Source organism: Phoxinus phoxinus, assembly GCF_949152265.1.
Source record: "Phoxinus phoxinus genome assembly, chromosome: 2".
Taxonomy (NCBI): Eukaryota; Metazoa; Chordata; class Actinopteri; order Cypriniformes; family Leuciscidae; genus Phoxinus; species Phoxinus phoxinus.
The window spans coordinates 34,600,018-34,618,306 of record NC_136877.1 but is presented as its reverse complement, the minus strand read 5'-3'; the positions used below and the strand labels follow the sequence as shown (position 1 = coordinate 34,618,306).

At 39.4% G+C, this 18,289-nt stretch overlaps 2 protein-coding genes and 1 long non-coding RNA gene across 8 annotated transcripts in view; 2 read left to right on the top strand and 1 right to left on the bottom strand.

The window, feature by feature from the left end:
- lgr4 (leucine-rich repeat containing G protein-coupled receptor 4) overlaps positions 1-3,644 on the top strand; it is a 60,226-nt gene extending 56,582 nt beyond the window's left edge. The window contains 1 exon segment of the mRNA XM_079605048.1: positions 138-3,644. Coding sequence (XP_079461174.1) covers positions 138-1,510 — 1,373 coding nt within the window. The 3' untranslated portion in view covers positions 1,511-3,644.
- The window catches only part of kcna4 (potassium voltage-gated channel, shaker-related subfamily, member 4), a gene marked incomplete at its 5' end in the record, with an annotated part of 116,274 nt that overhangs the window by 51,796 nt on the left and 46,189 nt on the right, over positions 1-18,289 (bottom strand). Inside the window, one exon of one of the 4 annotated variants that reach the window (XM_079605053.1) lies at positions 9,638-9,741. The exons of 2 other annotated variants lie outside the window; for them this stretch is intronic. Of the gene's footprint in view, positions 1-9,637; positions 9,742-18,289 lie in introns of those variants that run through there. One more of the 4 variants, XM_079605052.1, reaches the window with a different exon arrangement.
- LOC306994508 lies at positions 4,890-16,599 on the top strand. 3 transcript variants are annotated; one of them, XR_013796690.1, is made up of 6 exons: positions 4,890-5,011; positions 9,454-9,496; positions 9,591-9,648; positions 11,292-11,366; positions 12,786-12,906; positions 14,107-16,599. It is a non-coding gene; the product is annotated as an uncharacterized lncRNA (long non-coding RNA). The 3 variants fall into 3 exon arrangements; XR_013796691.1 differs by having other exon boundaries at positions 12,783-12,906; XR_013796689.1 differs by lacking the exon at positions 12,786-12,906.

The following is an 18,289-nucleotide window of genomic DNA, read 5'->3' as shown; positions in this document are numbered from 1 at the left end:
AATTAAATTAAGAAAGAAAAAAAGTTATTGTAGATGGTAATAATATTTCACAATATTATATTTTTGATCAAATAAATGCTAGAACTTTTTTTTTTAAACATAAAATATTGAATTAGCCTCTGCATTCCATCTTTCAGGGGCATTTAAACCTTGTGAACACTTGTTGGGAAGCTGGATGATCCGATTGACCGTGTGGTTCATCTGCCTGGTGGCGCTCCTCTTCAACTGCCTGGTGCTCGCAGCCACCTTCTCCCCACGCACCTCTCCTCTCTCTCCATCCCGACTCCTGGTGGCTCTCCTGGCCTCCGCTAACCTGCTGACAGGGGTCTACGTGGCAGCACTGACACTCCTGGACGCTGTCACCTGGGGCTCGTTTGCAGAGTATGGCGTGTGGTGGGAAACAGGTGCCGGATGTCAGGTGGTGGGCTTCCTCGCTGTGTTTTCCTCCGAGTGGGCTGTCCTGCTGCTGGCGTTAGCTGCGGTGGAGCGTTGCTTTGCTGTGAGGGCTCTGATGGGGAAGGCGGGAGCTCTGAGGTCCAGTAGCGAAAGGAGGGAACGACGAAGAAGGTTTGGTATCGCTGCACTCCTGTTGGGATTGGTATCTATCGTGGCGGCCTGCCTCTGTCTGTATCATGAATCAGCCATGGGCTCTCCTCTCTGCCTGCCCTTCTCTGGAGGTCCCGGACCAGGTCTGGGGTTCACAGTGGCCCTGGTGCTATTGAACACACTAGCGTACCTGCTGAGCGCGGTTGTCTATATGCGGTTATACTGCAGACTGGGTCGTGCCCAGTTGGCTGACCCCGAGCAGGCCGGGTCTGTGAGGCATATTGCCTGGCTCATCTTCACCAACTGCATCTTCTTCTGTCCTGTGGCGGCTTTCTCGTTCGCTCCCCTGCTGGCCGGGACCAGTAATGCAGTGGGCGGACCGGAGATGGCCAAATCCGTGACGCTCATATTCTTTCCCCTCTCTGCCTGCTTGAACCCTGTGCTGTACGTCTGCTTCAGTCCCTCCTTCAGATATGACTGGCTTCGGCTTAGAGGACGGGGGAGGGCCGGAGGTTGCGGCGGGCTGGTTGGTAAAGCGGTCACTAAAGGGGCGGTAGCGGGAGGCTCGGCGCTATCTGACGACGGCGAAGGCTTGTCTAGCGATTGCGGAATGTACACAAAGTTGCACAGCAACGCTCGGGGAATGTGCGAACACTGTGACGCCGCCGTCCACATCAGGACATCTTCCTCTTCTGCTTCCTCCTCTTCCTCAGCCTGCAGACATTTAGTGAAGTCCCACAGCTGCCCTGCCCTGATGGCGAACGCATCTCAGTGCCTGAGCTCAGAGGGGTACTGGCCCGACACCGGGACGTTTTCCGCCCAGTCAGAATATGGAGACGAGGGCGATTCGTTTGTGTCAGACAGTTCGGAGCAGGTTCAGGCTTGCGGCCGAGCTTGTTTCTGTCAGAGCCGCGGCCTCCCTTTAGTACACTACTCTTATAACGTCCCCCGCATGACAGACTGAGCTCACAGCCCCGAGCACTCACACACTCACTTCTTCACAGAGTCCTCCAGGGTGTGGAGTGTCCCTGCTCCGTAAGGACAGAGAACAGGGAGGGGCTGGACACATGGCTGCAGAGCCATTGAGACAAACAGACCGGAAGCACTTTTCACACTTGTGTGCGTGTGTGTGTGTGTGTGTGTTTGAGTGAATATAGACCAAATCCATAAAAAGGGAATCTGACAATACAGAAAGACTCTCTGAGCCAAATGTTGTCAGCAAACAACATGTCTTGTTTTCTGTTTCCTGTCCCCCTCAGCCAAATTCAGTTGCATTGGCACCCATGGGGTGATTGACAGTAGGATGGACACAGTAATCTTATCTCCCAGTGCCTGCCTTTCAGTTTGCAAGAGTAGAACTTGTCTGTTTATTTTCTTGGGGCATTTTTAGAAGAGAAAAATATATTTTCCCTTTTATTCTTTCAAACGTTTGTCCTTTCGATTTAAAGCAGGGATATATGTGCCATTGTTGATTGTCTTTTTTCTTATTGTCATCATAAAGCCTGACTGTCTATGTAGCAAAGTTCCTCCTTATACTGGAGTTCCAGTTTGCCGATGAGAATGTAATGTTCATGCTGTCTTGTGTTCATGCCCTCTCATTTCTGAGTAAGTTCAAGTTGGCCGTTTTGTTGAAAAGCATTCATTCCTTGCCCGTTTTTTTTCTTTTCTGAAAGTGATCCTAAAACCACAGTCCTCTCCTTCAGCTAAAAGAGTGATCCAGTCATGCCAGTACTCTATTAACTGTTTATGAAAATAAATCATATTTAATTTATGTTATACAATGACCTTTGGATGTCTTGACCAGTGCGCTTCCTTAATCACTAGTAAGTTTCTAATAATTTATTTTAAGACATGGAAATGCTTTGATGAAAGAATGGCAAACCAATTTTTTTTTATTCTGCTATTAAGTCACTAGATCATTTTTATATGTATTTTGTACACTGGTAGTGAAAAAAATGGGTTTCATGTTATGGTTGATTAACTATAAATATATATTCATATTTATACTATTATGTCTAAATATAAATTAAAAATAAAACTCATCATTTTTGTACATTCTACAACTACTGAATGTAGGCATCACGACATAATATAACATGAAAAGTTTAAGATTTTCTGAAGATTACATTTAACAGTGTTATTAAATTATTAGTTTTTAAAAATTAACTTTAATTGAGAATTTGATGACTGCAAACATAATCTAAATGTAAAAATTTGAAAAATGAGCATGCAAAATTACATTTTCTATATTGTGAAATCCCAATAAAATAAAATTTGTATCTTATAAATCAAAAATCTTATAAATTAAAATATCTTGATCTTGAATATTGTGCATCCCTACACAAGAGCTGATGTTACATGCTTTGTACCAAGGTCTTTAATATTCCTAGCCTGTCCTTATGAAAACCCTTTTTTTCCTCTACACTTAACATCCATACAGTAGCATTCGTGTGATCAGATGTATTACATATTGATGTTGCCATTAAGCTATGTCATGTGGGATGGACAAGGGGACCAAAGTATGTCTTTGTGTTCAGGAATATAGAACATTTCATCATCATGATTCTACTTGTATACCTTTGTCCATGTATGTTCAGGAATTCAAGTGAAAGGAAATGCGTGTTTGTTTGCCTTAGATACCGAATGTCAACACCTTCCTTTGGTCTTCTAATATGTTTGCAAAGTGGATGCCATTTTGCCAGTCATATAAGCTCTGGCATCAACTGACAAACCTTGCAGGTCGTAGCTACTAGAACTGACAGAATTCCAAAGTGTGTGTGTGTGTGTGTGCGTGTGTGTGAGAGAGAGAGAGGTTCAGAGATGTCAGTATGTTGTAAATTATTTTTGTAGGACACATCTAATCAAAAATGGGATGCATTGTCTAACTGTGGAAGCTACCTCTTCAACCGTAGTGGCTACCAGTAGTGAGTAGTACATGTGGTTACGTTTTCATGTTTATTTTGTTGGTATGATTGCTTGCGCTGTAAATACATCTAGTTGTATGTTCTCACTGAATGAGTCATGCGTTTAGTTTGTACTGGGAGAAAATGACATACTGTATACAGACATTTTTGTAAACCAAACTATATAAACTGATTCGCTTTAAAGATGGGAGTGCTTGTCCTTTGTTATTAAGTTTCTCTCTTGATAGTTAGTCCTCTTTTAGTTGATGAGTTACACGTGTTGTGTCATGCTCTTTTTATTCCGAGCTGAAACCCAAGGTCCTGACACTGCTCATTTAAATAGCAGTAGTCTCATTGATAGATTTAAAGTTTTAATCTTGCAGTATTGTGGTTGTCATCCTAAATTGGCTCTTTAAAATACTGACTGCAGCTCCTAAAACTTCACCTTCGTGTCATAACAATGAACATTAGCGCTTCAATGCTTTTCATTCAAAAATAGCAGCCATCCTCCAATATTAAAATGTTTCATGTGGTTAATGCATTCATTATCCTTTAACCTGTCATTCCATTTAAATACCTGACAAGATAGTTATTCAATTAATGGAGCATTACTACGTTTTTAAAAAGAGAAGAGTGTCTACAAAACAAACGTCTGTTAAGCCCATGGGAATTGTATGTTCCCTAAAAGAAAAACAAACATCACAGCCGGTGCTGTGGAAAACGGCTCCGCCAATCAAGCAGCCGGGTCGGGGATTGTGGAAACCACCAGACACTGCCAGAAGGGATTGGGAGGGATTCTTAATAAAAGGAATAATCAATTCTTCTTTTTTCTGCTTCTAATTTTCGTCTTATCAGACTCCCGATGCTTAACTGGAGGGGCGGAATAAGAACATTTGAAGTAGAGTAGTAGACCCCCTGGAGCTCATCGAGTTGCTAAAACATCTCAGTGGGAATCTTTCCTAAGGTGCCCGTAATTGTACAAAACGCTTAAGCGTGAATGCTTTCTGCAAAATTACAGTCACGTTGGTTACGCTTGATAAACTGCCATCCTACGTACTTTTAGTACAGATCTTTGCACACTAAACGTCGATGATTGAAGATTCTGATCTTACCCGACTTGGTGTTTGAGGAGATCTATAGTTTTCTTTGCAGACCTCACTGCATGTGTTGAATGGATAGCTTTGATTAGGCAGGGGTGAGAAGAAGTAGCCTGCCAGGATTTGTTATTACCTTAATGTTCCTGGTGATAGACTAAAACCATCCATGCTGAGAAAAAGACTCATTACTAAGACTAATATCACCGTCAGTACTAAATATACGGCTTGTGACAGGCAATTCAACATGTAATTAGTGATTCTGACAGGAAGGAGGCCTCCAGTTCTCACCAGTCCAGCAGATGGTTGTGGCTTGTAGGCGCCTCCAGGTGGCAGTGCTGTTCAGCTTGTTTACAGAGTAACGCTTTCTCATTTTCCGTGCTACTTCAGCTTTACATTAAACGGGAGATTTTCCCCAGCCGCTGAGAGCCTCTGATCTTTCCAAATGTCCTCCTGTAACCTTCATATGTAAGTGTACACTGCATATGGACCTGCTTAGCCACTACTAGCAGAGAAACCACATGCTATAGGTAGGATAATAAATTAAGCGCCCACTTGTATTAACGTTAGGCCTAATAACAATTTGCATAAATTTAAAAACTCAGAATGTCTTTACATATCTGTATGCCACACTAACTTCAAGAGTCATGTAAATATGATCCAGATTTATGGCCTGTCTTTTTGTTGTCTCTGGTACCGTATTTATTTTACTATTTCCAATATCTGGTAGGCTTCTGCAATCAATCTGCAAGATCTAGGCCTATGACATTGCCATTTTATAAAGTATTTAGTCTCCAAGAGAGTTGCTATGGTGATACTGTGAACTGGAAAAGCTAATAGCTTTACCTTAATTTTTTTACCCATTTTTAATTTACATATTAAAAATTACTGTAGTTAGGCCTACTTGGTGTAGGCTGCTCAATTATTTAGTGTTCGTACTCATTTGAGTGAGATTATAATACAAAATACACTCCGACCAGGTCTGCGACAGATATTTCCATAAATGATTTTTAAATGTCACATAAAACTGAACCATCTTGCCATTAAGGATGCGTAAAATTAATCTAGTACTGCGATGTGACAGCAACGATCAGTCATGAAATCGATGATCGTCGTGACTAAAAATATATTTATTTTTTTCTGATTGGTTACTGCAGCATTTAGGGTGGTACCAGAGGTCTGATTGGTTAGCATGGACAGCGTGCCGTCTTGACCTGCGAAATAAAGTGAAACTATGATTTGAAAGTGTGCAGTGATGCTGCAACACTTTGACCATGAAGTGCAAGATGTGCCAATCTGCCACACTTAACATTATAATGAATGAGAACAACTTTTTAATAGAACGCTGTAAATTGTTTTAGTCGCCCGTGTTTCAGCATTGTTTAGGAGAAAGAGCCACATCTCCCGTACCACCACAACGTACGAGTTACACATTCAGACAAACATCAAGTTCACGTGCGCATTAGCGTCCTTTTCTGCAGATGTAAGTTGTAATATTACTTTTATATTGGCTATATAGGCTATCTGATTAATCTCATATAGTAGCCTATGTGTTTGGTTATTATTGATGATCTAGCAGTGTTATTTTTCTAGTCATTATTTCATTAGGCCAATATATGATAGACATATTTTATGACATTTTTATTTCGTCAACATTCATTTTCGTATACATGTTTTCATTAAAGTCTTTTGTTTTTATTATCTCCGTGTCAGAAACGAAATGAAAAATTGACAAAAATGTCCATCCCTATTTGCCACGTACACTGGAAAGCTTGAATCATTAAGAAAGTATGGAGAAAGGCCCAAGCAGAGCCGTCAGTGCTGCAATTTAGTGAGCTAGAAATCTCCAAGCCTTTAAATTATGCTTTCTTCACCATGTGCAGAATTTTACAAGGTTTCATTAAACAGAGTCATTAGCACATAAAAGTCATTCAGAGCACAGTACCAACTGAGCAGCTGAGCCACAAATCTCTATAGTGCAGATTCTAGATAAAGGACAAACTGGAGGGAGTGACGCTGGACCCGAACCATAGAAAAGAGAATATTGCTAAAAGAAAAGGAAAATCTTTTTGGCATTCAGAATGTTGATTCTTTCTGGCATGAAATGAATAAGCAAAGGGTATCAGTGGAGCTGTCCATCTGGCCCTGGAAGAGACAACGTACTGTAGACTGAGTTTGTCAAGAAACTTAAGCTGTTAAAAATAAACCCACCTCAGTCTGTCGGCTACAAGTTCAGTCAGCTGTGGCACACAGTAGAAAATCTCACACGCCAAATATAGTTCCACCTTTTACCTTCCTCCCCACCTTTAACCCACTAACACTATGCAAATGTAATATTATAATCAATGTTATTTTAGGATTGTGTATATACTATTTTTGTATTTATTAATATTGTGAATTAGCTTTTATATTTTCAGTTTTCATTTTAGTTTTAGTCATGTTATGATGGGCTTTTGTCATTTCAATTCGTTTTTTTTTTTTTGAGCTTTAATACACGTTTATTTCAGTTTTAGTAATTGTAGTACTTATTTTACTTCAGTTCTAATTTTCCTTTCAGTTTTTTTAATTTACATGTTATTTTATTTCAGCATTATTTCAATAACCCATATGAAAAGAATTAGCCATATATCATCACCTTACTCTAAAGTAGAAAAACAAAGGCACCTTCATTTATATGGCGCTTTTAACAATAGATTGTATCAAAGCAGCTTTACAGTAATAATAGGAAAAAACAGCGATTGTTTTGGATTTACAGCAGCTCTTGATCAAAGTTATTGTCCAGCTCAAGTTATATTTGATTGATTCACTTCCCGTCGCAACGATCATAGTTATTAACTTAACCGCTAACATGAAACCGTTCTAACAGAAAACCCTTAATGCGTTACGGCCGCTCATTTGCACCAAAAAGTGCCTGGTGACTCGAGAACGCAAACCATGAAATAAGTTCCAAGGTACAAGCCTTGAAAAAATTATAATACAGATTATTTTTTTTATCGCTTCCGCATAGCCACGTGAACCGGAATTATCCCGACAATGTTTTGTCTGTACATTGTCTGTACAGAGGTAAAGGGAAGGGAGGGAGGCTTTCACAGGGTAGACAGTTGACTCTTCAGCACTGTGTTGTCGTCGTGTCCAGGCGCAGGTCCTTCATCAGATCCGGATACGGCCTACACATTAAAGACAATTAAACTTTCTAAAAAAATGTATTTATCATATTATGATTTTCAATCTATGCCATGTACCAATAAATTAAGAGGCCAATCTGTTTGGCTATTAAATATTCGTTTTAAATAACCATTTACTCACCGACTAGTCAAATATGCTGCGTAAGCAGTTAGACAAATACCTATCTAGTGGATGGTGACATGCTTAAAACAATTCGGAGCTGACATTAGTTTAAAGGAAAGTCTCCACCAACAAGGTCAATGCATAACCACACCAATATAACACATTAGACTATGATTGTTTGCTCAATGGAGCCAAGTGTGTTTACTTTAGAATAAATACAGCCTGTAAACGGAAAGTTAGTTCCAGTTGATTTTTAACATCACCCCTATAACAATAAAAAGTTAGTATGATTTCTATCCACTCAAGAGGCTGCTAATAGCACAGTTCCTCTCCCCATGGCCTTGTCTGTGGTATCTCTGACAACACGCTCTGCTCATATCAGCAGACATTATTTGATAAAGGGAGCAAAGGGCACGAATGTGCTGAGGGATTAGCGTTTGCTAACATTACAAGGTAATTCACAGTGGCACATCTGCCATCTTGATTGTTTGTACAGAAAGCACATACCTAATCACACTGAGTTGCCCGTTTTCATCTCCCCCTGGCTTTCCTCTCTCAACGACTGAAGGTGATCACCGCCTCATCGGGGAACGGCTTCAGCTTAGCCACATCCTGATTATGCAAGCTTTATCTCTCGCTGTCAAACATCTCACACAGATGCACCGTGGCAAGGCTCATTTTTAAGCCCCTGTGTTGATGAGGAAAGCTTCTGGGATGTAACGCTTTCCCAATTCACGTTAGGTTATCCATATCATTTTACTAGATACTACGCTATGCATATTAGAGGTTTTCGTGAGTAATGCAGAGACATGTACAACTATTGGAAGCTCATTACGCAACTCTCTGGAATACTTGATTTTGTTTGGTTGACCCCGACATCCAGTGATCAGATATTTCTCAATATTCACTGTCGGACACGACAACGCTGTATATCAGACGTCAACAATTGAGTCTCCCTGCACAAACGGGTCAACCACAGTTAACAATATTCTCAAAACATTCTGGAAAAGGTTCTGTCAAAGTTTTGAACAAACATTCTTCCAATAAGATCAATAGAATATTTATACTTTGTTATCTGGTCTTTAAAAATGTTCTCAAAACATTAGCCCAAAAACAATAACTCTTGTTAATTTCTACAGTACATTGTTTATACACTTTTTTTCTGAAACGTTTTAGTTGGACATTCGTCTCACGTTTTTAAATGTTACAACTTGTTTCAGAGTGTTCAGAGAACATTCAAATGTTATGTTCTCAAAATGTTTGCAGATTGAGAAAATGGAATGTTTCCTAAACAATTGCTTTTATAGCAAATGGTAACATTAGCAATACGTTCTTAGAACAGGTTTTTGTTAACTGGTATCTCTTTGCTATATTGAGTGCCTGATTATGAAACTTACACACTCTGCATATGATTTGTCATCTTACATTATATGATGTGATATAATGGTAAATAAACAATAAACAAGCAATATTTTCTGTGCTTTAAGTGCTCAGCATGCTAGCTTAGCATACCTTTAGCCTTTGTGTATTAAATGGGATAATGTACAGTGTGTAAATTGTTTGATGTATAATATTGAGTTTGTGTGAAATCAACACTGAACTCCTTGTCATGGTCTTACTAGGTCCAGTGGAAAGTCACACCATGATCTCACATTGAGCAAGCAGGTGGGTTTGTCGTGATGTCATGAAATGAGTGTCAGATAATCCATTACTGCTCTTCACTCTGCCATTCACTCATATCAGCCATGCCATCCCACAGGGCCGCTCTAATTCACTCGGACACTGTGGAGTTCCTCGCAGTAGGTGGTTGTTTTAAGGTTAGCTGGGCCCTAGTGCCCCTTTTTCCTCTTCATTCAGCTGTATCTCTCAGCAGCTGCTTCTCCCTGCCACTGATTTAGGCATCCATTGCACTAGGATGTAAAACACAGCACATCGCAGCCTTACTGAAACATTGATGACTCTTAACTCTTGTTCTAGACACACTTTTATCCTCTGGCTCAGCCTTTAGTATTCATCCGGTGTGATAGGCAGAACACTGGTTTGAATGCTGCAGTGTGTATCATAATTGAACAAGTTTAAGCCTGATACTACTTTATGTTCTATTAAATGTGTATTGTGTTTTCAAATGCTACAGCATCTTAGGCTGACGAGCCGCTGTCCCTGCTGGAAAAAAAAACTGAGGCTGTAAAATAAATGAGATGTTGAATATGAAGGAAGGAAGGAAGTGGAATGAAGGGAGATCTGTTAAAATAATTGAATGGACCTAAACTGTCATTTGCTAACAATGAATAGATGTAATGTTATTATCCAATCCAACATTAACAAATATTGATAAATAGAGACTGTAATGAATTGCTCAGTTAGTATTTTTAGTGGTCACACTTTAGATTAGGGTCCAATTCTCACTATTAACTACAACTTTTGCATTAATAATCTCCTAATTACTGCTTATTAATAGTTAGTAAGGTTGTTAAGTTTAGGTATTAGGGATATAACATATGGTCATGCAGAATGAGGCATTAATATGTGCTTTATAAGTACTAAAAACACTTATTTTTAGTAATAGAAACTGGTTAATAGTGAGAATTGGACCCTAAACTAAAGTGTTACCATTTTAGTTAATGCATTAACTAATATTAATTAAAAGGACCTTATTGTAAAGTGTTACCTATTTTTAGTCATTAAAGGTGTCATAAAATACTGTCCGTCTTAACTTTGTGTCATTATGTAAGTAAATTATATAACTGCAATTTACATTAATCTTCGAACGCTGTGCTTGCATGAATGAATTCAGGCACAGTAATAGATCTGTAACGAAATGAGATTGGTCATGGATTATCAAACATGACTTGATGGAGAGTTTCACTAGAACAGGCACCGGTCGCTGATTCAACTCAAGTCTGGCTACATTAACAAGCAGAGATTTGTAAGCACGAGAGTCCATTGCCTTCATGGAATCACTTGAGGCAATTTTTTAGGAAACGGTTTTATTTTTTTTCCTCTTTGCAGACACTCTAGTACCTGTAGGGACACTTTACTGGCTACAAACCAAGCACCTGATTGATTATTCATGGACAAATGCTCATGGAAAGGACAGCATATATCAAGTAGTCACCCCAAAAAATTGCAGCAAACCATATTTAACAATGCAACAGAGACAGAAGCTCCAAAGTCAAAGTAAAGGTGCACTGCAGAGGAGATACCCAGCCAAATATACTGACTGGCCGGTCCCTTATTCCCAATCACCTGATCATCAGGGCACTTTCACAGCTCTGCGGCTCAAGTGAATACAACTCTTTACAGAAATATGAGGTAGATTAAAGTGCTGCAGTGTGTGTTCGTTCTCTGCTGACGTCTTTTAGATTATGAATGCTAAGTATGTGTTGTTGTTTGCTGCTTTTTATATTATTTTATTCGAATAAATCCGAGCTGTCTCCCTCTTTCCTGTGTGTCATTGCAGGGGGATGTGACAGGAGGGCCGGCGGGGCAGTACACGTCTGCTTCCATTTGTCATAACGAAGAGCTGTCATGCAAGGTGTGTGTGTGTTGAAACACTTTTACATCGGCATGTGTTTGTCACCCTGGGACGGATCCGTGTCCATCCTCTGCATTCTGGAAGGGAGGCGTACACGTAAACATCTCACACACACGTAATTATGTCTAAATCACATGAGCGCTTAAATGAACACACAAACCCATCCATGTTCACGCGACATGCATGTCTAGTTAGGCGTAGAAATATGACATTTTGCTCAGCCACACATTCATACATGGTTATGCATGGTTAACTTCTCCCACATATTTTGCATTCCGAATCTCATTTCCACAGACACCCCCCTCCTTGACATGGCCACACACACATAACCACATCGAGATGGGGCTGTGAGGGTCGGCTGAGCACCTCCAGGCCAGATCCTCCTTTCCACATGAGTGTGTCCAGTCTCCATTCCTCACCCCCTCCCCTCTCCTTCCCTCTCCTCTTGGGCCACGGGCTGCAACATGGCTCGGAATACTCCAAAGACACACTAAATCAAATCCTCATCGCAAGCTGTGTCTTTTATTAGAGTTATATAAGTGTGTATGACGGATAGAAAGAGAGCGAGGGAGTTGCTCCTGTTTTTTTTTAGCTTCGTGCTGAGGGATGCCGGGTAGAAAATACATTTTTAAATGTTAAGTGGATTTTATCCGCTAGTCTATAAAATTGTGTTTTTGGATTTGTTTGCAATTATCTGACCTGCTCAGATATCGAAGCGATTCCCGCTGACCTTTGGCTCACGTGAATGGCTATAGCCCAATTCTGCACAGATACATGGCGATTTTTAAATCACGGCACTGCTTGGTCTGATGCACTAAGGTGGGGGATCTCAGAGCCTGAAGGCTTTGAGGAGATGTCACACACATCTGATGTAAAGTGGAGGCCAGATGCACAATGCTACCACAATCAGAGGCTCAGTTGCTCCTCTAACAAACACACAGCGCCTCTCACAGCCATTTGAGCGTTGTTTTGAACAAGAGCAATGCCATTTTATGAATGCATCAGTCTCAAGTACCATAATGTTTTTCATTAACAGCCAAGCTTCCACACTATAAAAAAATGCTGGGTTGTTTCAACCCATGTTTGGGTCAATTGTGGACAAACCCAACTGTTGGGTTTAAAAAATAATGAAAAAAAATGTTTAACCGCGGTATAGGGTTTGTCCATATTTGACTTGAACATGAGTTGAAACAATCTAGCATTTTTTAGAGTGTACTGTACATACACAAAGTTAAAGTATGGCAAGGGAGACAGGAGCTCTTCTAAAAAGTAGATGGAGAAAATAAATGAGAGTAAATAAATATATGTAAAACGTAAGCTCAAATCATGTTTAAATCACAACAGTGGTGTGATGACAGCCTATCATATTCTCATTATTACGATGATTGGCTGGTTGCCCTCCTCTCATGCTTCCAGCAGGTCCACAGATCAGCTTGAATCAGAGGAACTGATGGAAAAGGACGGACTAAGTAAACAACTCACCCGCTCGAACACCATCACTTTTGTTCACGTCCGAATCGACTTGAAATTATGCTTTGATGTGAGTGAGCTGGTAGCAAATAAATGAAAGGGACACCTCTGTCCCATCAATATATTTGTGATGTTTACCTAGGATTCCAAGACTATTGTTAATAAAAGATGACTATTAATTATAATATAGTTTTTATATTTTTTTAATTATTGAAGTTATTTTAGAAGTGATGTTAAAAAACATACTTCATGCATTAATAATATAGGTTGCTGCATACAGTATAGTCTTATTTTTTTATTTTAATTTGTATTATCCAGCCAGAATTAAACTGATCGAAAGTGACAGTTAATACATTTTTATCACAAAATTATCACAATTTCCACAAAAATATTGAGCAGCACAACTCTCTTCACCAAATCAGCATATTATTTCCGAAGGATCATGTGACACTGAAGAATGAAGTAATGATGCTGAAAATTCAGATTTACCATCACATCACAATAAATTACATTTTGCATTTTTAAATTAATTATTATTTGAAATCGTAATAACATTTCACAGTATTACTTTTTTTTTCAAATTTCTTTCAAAAACACGACAAACTGTCGAACAATATCTTGTGTATCTACCGGTACATATCGATTTACACTGAATTCCACAACATGCCAGTGGGATTTAATATGTGATGACATAAAATAGTTAAATGTGTGCAATCATTCCTCCAGCCTTCCACAATGTTTGTTTTAAGACTTTTCTCACTGGTTATATATATATATATATATATATATATATATATATATATATATATATATATATATATATATATATATATATATATATAGGATACTTTTTGGACTGCCGTATCTCTGCACAATAACTCTCATTACGATATCTTAGGTTGCAGACGGAGGGTGATTTTCCGACTTGCAAGGGTTTGCATCATGGCAGTGTCTCAGTCAGACCGTGAAGCCCCTCCTAAGCGCAGAGCATAACAGGCGCTCATTTGAAAGTCTAATTTGCTAATATGTCGGTTAAACATGAGTTTATTTATTTAGTACGTAAAATGTAATGAAAACCCCTAAATCAGACTTATTCCGCTGTTTGAGTAAAAGCCTGTGAGTTCGTCTGTGTAAATGAGAATATTGCGCGACCAACTGTGTTTGTAATTGCCTGCTCTTATTTGTGTTTGTTCATGGTTTTGAGTGTTAGCTCGTGCTGAGTGAGTGTTCTGCTATGGCAGTGGTGGTGACACACACTGTCCTGTTGCAGGGGAGCATGCCTGATGAAAACAGTGGACTGGCAAACGCGTGACTAGCTCTACCCTTCTCCCTGCACTGTTGCGTCATCTACCTCCAGGACATCTCACAGCAAACGGATTCTCTCGGACTGAAACGTCTCCATGTGATTGTTCCACCCAGCTCTAACAGGGCCACAGATCACTCTCATATTCATTACTTCTTAAATGTCCATGGACGCTGAGGATATCCAGATCTACAGCACACACAAAAAGACACAATTGGGAAAACGTTTTATACTTTTAATCATTTTCTTATAGTTGATTGACAGTCAGTGACAGTGAGATGTGATGAGAGGATCAGTGAAAGCACCTGATGAGAATGAGTCCATTGGTAATACATATTTTCTCCAGCTATCGTTTAAACCAATTTAAAGCAAATGCATCATGAGACGTCAGACAGGCTTTCTATACTTTATATGCCCGATTTTTCTTGTTGGTTGATTGCCAGACCTTCTTTTCATTTCAAAGGATTCCGATTTAAATGCTACTAACGTCCAAGACCACAGAATCTCACTTCCAAGAAAAAGCCAGTGGAAGTGAAGATATTGGATTGAATGCAAGCATGGAGTCTTTTGACATCCTTTTTTTCAGTTTGCTTTTAAGACTAGTACGGATTTAGTGTTCGTGAAGTTGTGGCCATGTCTTGCTCAATCATCTTCAATAACTTTGTCAAGACCAATATAGTTTGTGGAGCGTCACTGTATAGTGACCAATGGGTGAATACAGACACAGTCTTCCTTCTTTTCGCTTGTGTTTCGGCAGATTGTGGTTGTCACTATATAGATGAAGATGAGGGCAGACTGGTTTGTGACCAACTCTGTCAGACCCCATTATGTCAAACACACTTACGGTCTCTGTTTGTCCTCCCAAATATACCAATGACATCATCTGTATGCAGAGTACGGAAAATGAGTCAGTGATGCAGCGCACTTTCAGAGAATCATAAGATTTACGCATGGACGCAGACTAGAGCAGGAGTTTGTTTCTTGTTTTGGTAGAATTTTTTTATTTTTTTATTTTTCTCTGTTTCCCACTCTTTCTCTTTTTCTCTTTTTTTTCCCCCCACATCTTGACAACTTGCTTCTGATGACTCGGTTCTTTTACAAATTGTTTGTTTGGTTTAAGCCGGGGTGTGTCAGTCTTTGAAAGGAGAACAGAAGCACTTGTAAGGGTATAGGAAAATTCTGCAGCTTCTCTAGTCTTTACAGCATTTTTGAAGGATGAACAATGTACAAGTTTTTCTACAAGAATGCAGGTATTTAAAAAAAAAACAAAAAAAAAACATGCTTTTTTGTCTCCCTTATATCATGTGTGTAGATACTTTAACAATGAATAGTTGATGCTAAATTGTAGATGTATTATAGTATTTTTCCTATTTTATTACCGTATTTGTTTTTTATGACCCCAGTTTTCAACTATTATATGTATTCTGTATTGCAAACATGTTTGAAATGATTCTCTTTAAGAGAGTAGTGGTAGTTCATTACGCATTTTACTGAATTGTTCTTAGCATCATACTTGAGTGGGACATCATCAATAAAATCAGTGTAAAAATTGTCATAACAAAAAAACATACATTTGAACTTAATTTATAAAAAATAAATAAATCACTTTAGAAACATACAAAACCGATATTAAATGTAATACTTATTATAATTTATTACATGGTTTGGTTGAATTCTAATGTAGAATGCGGTCTGTTATTTCTTGATAAGAAACCGCTAACACACGGTTGCCATGAAAAACAGAGCGTTGCCATGGACACGGTGTTCTTTAGCGGAAGCAGAGCCCGTCTACGGAGAGCCTGGCCACTCCCTATTAAAGGCCCTTTCACACTGGACGCGATTTTGACTCACGAATAATTCGCGCGATGGTTTTATTTTTTGATCAGCTGTTGTGTAATGAGTGCTTACACACCGAACGCGAATGTGCTGCGGCGAAAAAACGACTTTTTTTTTTTCGCTTCAATGTCGATTTTTTTTTTCTTTTGCGGCGACAGAAAAGGCTTCAGCCAATCACACACAGTGGATTGTTTATTTGATTGCATGTAAACGTAGCCCTCACCTCAGCATACTGCCAGACGCTGCTCCGGACCGATTGGTTCCCTGAAGTTAGTGGTTTGTCTCGTCAGATGCGGTGCCACTGTCTGAACGAGCTCCTCAAATTGTCCCTATTTCGCACGCGAACTATTCGCTTTTTCGTTTCGCTTTTTCGTGTACGCGTCCGGTGTGAAAGGGCCTTAAGTCCTATTGTACCGAATTTTGGTTGTAGTTCCACCAGAGTTCCACTGGGGGCGATCGGCCATGAATGCAAAATGAATGGGAGTCTATGGAGCTAGACGGCTAAATTTGTCTCTTTCACCCGATTGCTGTTGAGAAATCTCAGATTTGATTGTAGGTTTTGCAAGTTCAACATGGGTTATAGGTCGAAAGTTGAAGGAACGAGTACTTATGTCCTTTCGATTTCTTACAGGTTCAGTTGTTGTTGCCCATGACACGCTATAGCATTCTGCTAATGAACGCTGATTGGTCAGTGAAGGACTGATTACGACCAGAGATACCGCTTGATGGCATCGTGGCATCTGAAGTGGGACCAGAATGTCTTCTAGCAAAAACTCTTCTAGCAGTTGTATTTACCTGTGTCAGCTGTGTTGTCGATCCCTCGAGAGAAAAGAAAGTGCAGAGCGCGAAAGCACCACAGTGACTGAAGGATTGCCGTAAAGCATGGAACCAGAGTGAAACTGCAACCATTTCAGAAGCCGGAAGTTTACTGAGAGTGGCAGTTCTCCCCTTATTAGACATTCTCTGGCGGAAGCAATACAATCGTTTTTATATCAATAAACTCCTTTTTTAAATCAATATTTTGTGTCAAACTATTGATTTATTTGGTTGGTATCCATGTAATAAGCGGGATAATGTAGAGCGAGGCAGTTGTTATAGCGAATACAACCCCTTCAGGCTGATTCAAGACTAATCAGCCTGTCGCCCTGTCGGGGTTGTATTCGCTATAACAACCGCCTCTATACATTATCCCTTACATAACATGAACTGAATTGTTCGTTGGTAACTGAGAGCATCAGGCCGGCCTGTAGGGTTGTGGGACCAAGAGTGAAATCATTCAAATTAAAAATCATTGCAAAATTGTTTTTTTTTTTAAACACGCATTTTTAAATAATTTATAAAGGCAAATAATAAACAACTTTTTAAAACATACAACAATAATATTACATTCAATACTTTCTTTCTCATTCAGTTAAAACTTGTGGTGGATTATTCCGTAAACTTGTAACTAACTAATAACTAACAAATCTATACACGTTTTCTACAACACAATCAGCAAAAGACAGCATTACAACAAGAAACATTCCTCCCATCAAAGAATCTTAACAACCGGTTTATGTTTTGTTCATACAGACAAATGAACATGCTGTGACAAAAATGCGGAATTTCCTGTCTCAGAATGTTCTGCATGAGATGACAAAATGTAAGATGACATTTCAATTAACAGACCAGCCCAAATGCATTCTTTACATTTTCTTCTTGTCATTTGTCACATGCTTTTAATAGCAATCTCTTCATACAAATATACATAATCTTATATTATTATGTAATGTAATATTAAATACATACCCACAGAAGAGAATCTATGAGGGAAACCCTCCTGCTGAATGAGTCGAGCCCTGGTTGCCCTGACACTTTTATAGAAAGCACAAGTTCTGGAGGGATTTGCACCGGCCCTCTTTCTTTTTTTCCTCAATCCACTGAGTGAAGCTATATCTATTTTTGGCATCACATGACAGACTACCACAGCGTATCAAAGAGCCAAAACTCACACGGTATCCTCCAAGCCTACAGCCAGGTGACATGAGGGCCCGCTATGTGAACAAAACAACAGGCTGCTGTTTTGGAAAGCCTGATGCAATTATTTCCACATCATTCAAAAACCAACAACGGGCCTCTCTTATGCCACGTGAATCAGTTTAGGGAGACATTGCGGTCCAGAGAGCCAGACTTCAGAAATGAAAGAATTAAGGATGATAGAAAGCGAGAGAGTCCGTCCATTTTGATGAGCTTAGATCAGTCTGTGAAGATTCAACCTGCGATTCAATCAACAGAGTTCCAGCTCTAAACCTCTTATCAGCAGAATGTATCACTG